The 6000-nt window shown below is 38.4% G+C and overlaps 1 protein-coding gene across 1 annotated transcript; it reads right to left on the reverse strand.

Annotated features, from left to right (window-relative positions):
• Nucleotides 1-3670: 3670 nt before the first annotated feature.
• LOC131224171 (gibberellin 3-beta-dioxygenase 1-like) lies at nucleotides 3671-5692 on the reverse strand (the record flags this gene model as incomplete). The annotated part of the gene is made up of 2 exons (XM_058219712.1): nucleotides 3671-4543; nucleotides 4935-5692. Coding segments are annotated over 2 exons (1398 nt in total), but the record flags the coding sequence as incomplete, so codon positions are not given.
• Between the last annotated feature and the right edge of the window lie 308 nt (nucleotides 5693-6000).

Genomic DNA, 6000 nt, shown 5'->3' on the forward strand with positions numbered 1-6000 from the left:
TGATTGTTGGGTCTGGACATCTACCGAGAGGGGCCTACATGAATGGATGGCCCAGATCAGGCATGGTCACTTTGGCACATGTGGCAGCGTGTATGGGGGTGAGGCCATGCACAAAGCATCTATAATCTTGTTTTTGACTGTATCTAATAGGCTGTTTGGGTGGAGGAATATGTGATGATAGCTTTTGAGGCATTTGGGAAACATTTTGGCCCACAAGATGGTAGAGAAATGGTTGAGCTGTCATCTAGCACTGCCCCACTAGCAAAACTGGGAGGGAATTTCATCAATTTAAGAAATCCCAGTGTGTTCTTGTACTGCTGTTGGGGGTGGACGACAATGGATGGGTCTACATGTTTCCGAACCAAAAGCATGGCAATGTTAGTGTCTGTCATCTCAAATGGCCCTTAATAAATTAAGGGCCGGAACGGTCATTTCGGTCCATTTTAGATAATTTATGGATTTGTAATCTCTAATTGCTAACAATTTAATATAAATTTGCGGAAATAAAATGGGGATAAAGATTAATAATTTTTTCTTGATGCATTTAATTATTATTATTATTATTATTATTTTAATTGAATAAAAGTATCATATAGTTTTCTTTATTAAATTATAATACAATTTCCATGTAGGGAACTATCGAAGGGCTTGTTTGGTTTGGTAGAAGCTTGAAAATGGGTTCATCTCAGTTTAATTAATTATAGTTATGTAACGGAGATCTTCTAAAATACATGACTATGATTAAATAAAATGAGACGAACCCATTTTCAAGCATCTACCAAATAGGCCATAAATGTTTCTTTCCTGCAGAGAATGTTTATTAGAATATGATTCTGATACCTTTAATCTTTAATCTTTAATATTATTAAACATAGATTAGGGAGGCTATGGTAAAGAGGGATAAAATGTTTAGGTTGATGGGCTTAGTCAATTTGAGAAAGATGTAAATTTGCTTGGATTATGTGGGAAAAGTGATATGCAGTGATCTAAATATCGGTATCATACCCTAGAGATATGGAAACTATCAATATCCTATGAGAAATATCACTGGTATTGTAAAATATATGGCTAGTTTTTAAGAAGCATATTTGTCAATGAAACTTTGGGGATACTGAAAAAGACATTCTTATGCACTTAAAAAGATCACAAAAAACAAATATTCTTTCCTTTTGGAAGGGTTTCTTTGAGGTTTATATATATATATATATATATATATATAGGGTACTGAACTATGTGCTATATGATGAAGTGATGCAATTATGTTCAAAATTAATTCATATAATTTATAAATCGTATAAATAAAATATTTATGAAAACATTTTAAATATTCTCAAGAGACAAAAAAGAAGTAAAAAAAAAAGAAAAAAAAAAAAAAGAAAAAGTACTTGAGCCTTATATACATGTGTGGTGCATTTATTTTAAAATATATATTTCTAAATCATTTTTATAAGTTTTAATAAATAAATGAGTGGCATATTAAAGATCAACGTGCACTAATATATGCATAAATATTTGAAACAAATAACATATGCTCAATGCAATTATTTAAATTATTATTATTATTATTCATTGTTAGTTTTAATTTAAAACATTCTTTTTTAAAAATTTTAAAACTTTTTTGTCAATCTATGGATCAGCCTCCAACCCTTTCCATAGTCTAATTGCAAATTAAACGGGAGAGGGTAGAAAAATTTTAAAATTTTCTAACTTTCTTTTTTTTTTTCAAAATAAAAAAACAGAGGTTAAAATACATATTTGAGCATGTGAAAAACATGCAAAATCATAAATTACCATATTCATTCCACAAATTCAAAGCAATTTAAATAAGAAAAAATAGTTTAAATTAATAACAACTCACTGATTAGGTTTATAGTACCACACGCTCTTTGATTTCGATTTTTGCAATCAAATCCCATTCTCCTAAAAGAATGATTGGTCAAAATTCCTTTAGAAGCATAATCTTAAAAAAATTAGTGACAAAAAAGTTTTTTCAAAAGTTCTAATGATTTTTATTTTCTTTTTTCTTTTTTTTGCAAGGGGGTTGATGTAGCGTTGATTTTGCCTACATGTATGGCATGTATTGACCATATCAGGCATTTTATAATGGCAATATTTTGAATATGTATCAATATATCTCAATATTTTAAACAAATATGGGGAGTTTTTCAACTCTCCTCCTGTCCCATATGGGCAAGATGTGATATCCATAATATTGACCAGTATATCAGTTGAAACTATTGATAGTTTACTCGCTGGTGATAAGAAGACTCGGTCAGTTATATCAGGCAGAGCCTCAGGAATGATTAGCAAAACAAGATCATAGAGCCAACTTAAAATAGCTAGGACAAAGGATCCTTACTCATGCCTGGGTGGTAGACTCACAAGTCTTTCAACATGGTTCATAGGTTCGAGTACCCATTGAAATTCAACTGTGGTGTAGTGCGTATGTAAAAAACAAAAAGTTAGAACAGGTCTATAGTTATGATTTCATATAAAAACGTCCATAATCTTTTTTCTCTCTTGCTGGGCGATGGAATATACCCGTTTTTAGCTTTCTCATATTCTATAAAATATATAGAAGTGTATATGAAACAACCTCTTAGTTATTAAAATCCCCATCATCTTAAATTATCTACATGCTAAAAGGATGCTATTTTCTCATTAAAGGCATTGAAATAAAATGATAAAGATGAGTAATGGAAGGTCACAATATCAAGATCATCATTATTCAGGAATGAGCCAATCTTAGGATTTTTAATCTTCTTGACTAGTAGTATCATCATGGTTGGGAAAATGATACAATAAAGCCAGGGTGCACCACAGTGCAGTAAGCTCCAGTCACATTAGTCTTTGGTTGAATATTGATGGCTTGCTTACATTGTATTCCACCATGAATTACTGTATATCATTTCCCATCATGGTTTTGGTTTCCTTAATCCTAGCTTTGAATTCATTCATGTATGATTTGGGCTTCAGAACCTCATGTGGACCCACGACAAATAAACTGGCTTTGGTTTCCTTAACCCTAGCTTATCACCAACATGTAATAATGTGAAGTTGGATCCATTCATACATGATGTGGCTCCAACCTTCTCAACGACAAATAAACCGTTTTTCAGTTTCCTTAACCAAAGAAGAACAAAAGAAAAAAAAAAAAAACTAAAAAAAAAATCATGATTAGCCAGTAAAATGGGTTGATTTATAACTTGCAAGGACATTTGTTCAGACATGACAGGCACATGATAAGCACGTGGGCTCTCTCAGAATCAGACCCACAAACCCATCTTCGTTTAACCAGGGTCTGTCGAGGACTGAAAGGACTTGCACAACCGCAGGGACGACATTGTTGCCAAGGTACGGTCAGACACCATTGCAGGAATGTTAATTAAAGGGACTGGATTTTCTTGAAAACTACAGAAACGCCATTGTTTGTGGACAAAAAACACATAGATACATAAAACTCTCTATCAGTTACTGTTTTTAAAAAAAAAAAAACTGATGGGAGGTTTTGTTGTATGTGAAGGTGGGGTTGAATATTTTTATAGGAGGAATGTGTTGTGTAAGATTAGTGATTGAAACTGTTTTATATTGAGTATTGTCGTTTTGCTTGGGAGGGATCCTTCATATCCGGGGCAATGAAATGTCGGTTCTTGTGTCTGTTAGCTGAATATTCAAATAAGAATCCTCTCTATCTTTTTGTATAAGAGACAAGAGTAAGAACAGCGACCGTTTGTTTGCATGCATCTACATGATTTGATATAACTTATCTAGTTGGGCCTTGCTCTTGGGAACTAACCAATTTCTTCTCCTCTTTTCTACCCACAACCATCCAAACAATCACATGTACATCCCAATTACATCATAGAGAGATAGATAGAGAGAGGTGTAGGCCCACCACCTCTTTCAACAGCCGACCTCCACGCTGTTATGGCCGTTGTTGGTATCGATGGATAGATTTAACGGTGGGATTAGGCGGACCGCGTTGAGGGCCTTGTTGAATTGTTTGGCCTTGATGCTTAGGTACTCAGTCCATGTGATAGAGCGGTAGAGCTGGGGGCGGTTGGCGGTGATGAGCTTTGAGAAGGGTGCGATCTGGATGTGGGTTGGTGGGCCCCATAGGTAGGCGACGGAGAAGCGCTGTTGGTAGCGGTTTACGACGGCACGGTGGAGAACGGTGCGGAACTGGGCATTGGAGAGGATGTGGAGGAGATCGCCGACGTTGATCACGAGCGCGCCTTCCAGTGGTGGGACGGTCACCCAACCATGGCCACCATCTCTCAGTACTTGCAAACCGCTGGTGCTGCTTTGGTAGAGTATGGTGAGAAGGGGTGAGTCGGTGTGCTCAGCTAGACCCATGGCTCGGTTCGGGTCCGGGCAAGCTGGGTACGAGTTCAATTGCAGTGCGGCAGATGAATCTTGAAACTCGCCTGTGGGACCCGCCCACTTCACATCTTCCTCGGTCATACCCAATGAAGCCAGCATCAGCCACATCAGCCTCCCTGCAAGCTTCTTCATCTCCTTCTCGTATTCTTCTATTACATCACTGCATGGAAAAAGCAAGAGATTTGAATAGTTTCTACTTACAAAAACATGCTACTAAGTATAGCTAACAGACTCCAAGAATCAGGACCGTCCGCTCATCAGGAGGGCCACATCATACAAAGCAAATGGTTGGTTATAAAAATATCCCGTGAGGCTACCTAGCCAACGGCTTGGATTTGTTACGTGTGCACGTGTTCAGTACTTCAGTACCCAGGAAATTCATAAAGCGGTTCAAAAGGATGATTTTTTTAGTTAATTTCTTTCTCGATAACTGACGATTCTTGGGTTTTTCGATACATAGCCAACCCTTTCGAGTCGAGATGAGTTGACTCGGTGACTGGATCATATTTATAATACTCGTACCAAACATGCATTTCAGTGCATGTGCTTACCAGAATTGGGTGTAGTTATCGGGCCAAAGCTTGCGAGCATGTTCCATGGGGGACCCGACAATGGTGAAGCCTTCGGACCACATGATCTTGGAGAAGAAAGAAGAGATGCGAGCGAGGCCATAGCCTGTTACGCCGTCGGGCGGGCGGGAAGCTTTTAGCTTTTGCTGGGCTGGTAGTGAGAAGAGGCAGCGACACTGGGACTCAACGTGGTTGAGAAGATCCATTGAAAGACCATGGTTTGTGATTTGGAATACACCCCACGTTTCACATGCATGGCCTATCTGAGTTACAACGTTGGGATCAGTAAGGTCGATGACAGGGACCGACTCGGCATCGAACGAGTCATCATCGAGAGGGGGCCAGGCGTGCGTGTCTGGTAACTCTTTCACCGAGTCCAAGTCCAGTTGGGTGATGTTTACATGGACTGGGTCGGCTTTGAAAGCCTCTGAGAGAGACGGCATGGAGAGAGAGAGAGAGAGAGAGAGAGAGAGAGAGAGAGAGAGAGAGAGAGAGAGAGAGAGAGAGAGAGAGAGAGAGAGAGAGAGAGAGGTGGGGTATTGAAAACAAGTTGGAATTCTATAAAAGGAAAGACCCAAGTAGGAAAAGAGAGTATTAGTAGTAGTTGAAGGAAAGTGGAGTGAAAAAGAGGAAAGAAAAGATTGTGTTGAGGAGGGAAAGTGATTGTATTGTGAGGAAGGAAGAGATAAAAAGGGATTGGAATGGAGAAGAAGGTGAGCAAGAAGAGTACTTGTATTGTGAGATTAAATAGATATGAAGGGATTGAAAGGGAGAAGAAGGTGACAAAGGTGGTGAAGGTGGGTGTTGGATGGAGTGATGTCTTTGAGTGGTGTGTTGGGGAGAGTGTTGCAAGAAGGAGACAAGGAATGAAAGGGGTGTATGTGACAAGAGAAAGAACAAAAAAATAAAGAACCTGTTGTCCTATTGGGTCATTGGCCATGGTGGTGGTCTCTCACAACATGGCCTTCTTTAACCTTCTTCCATGGGAAGATCTCTCTCTCCCTCTCTCTCTCTCTCTCATGCACATACACACACTTACATTTCCCTC

This window comes from Magnolia sinica, chromosome 13 (genome assembly GCF_029962835.1).
Source record: "Magnolia sinica isolate HGM2019 chromosome 13, MsV1, whole genome shotgun sequence".
Taxonomy (NCBI): Eukaryota; Viridiplantae; Streptophyta; class Magnoliopsida; order Magnoliales; family Magnoliaceae; genus Magnolia; species Magnolia sinica.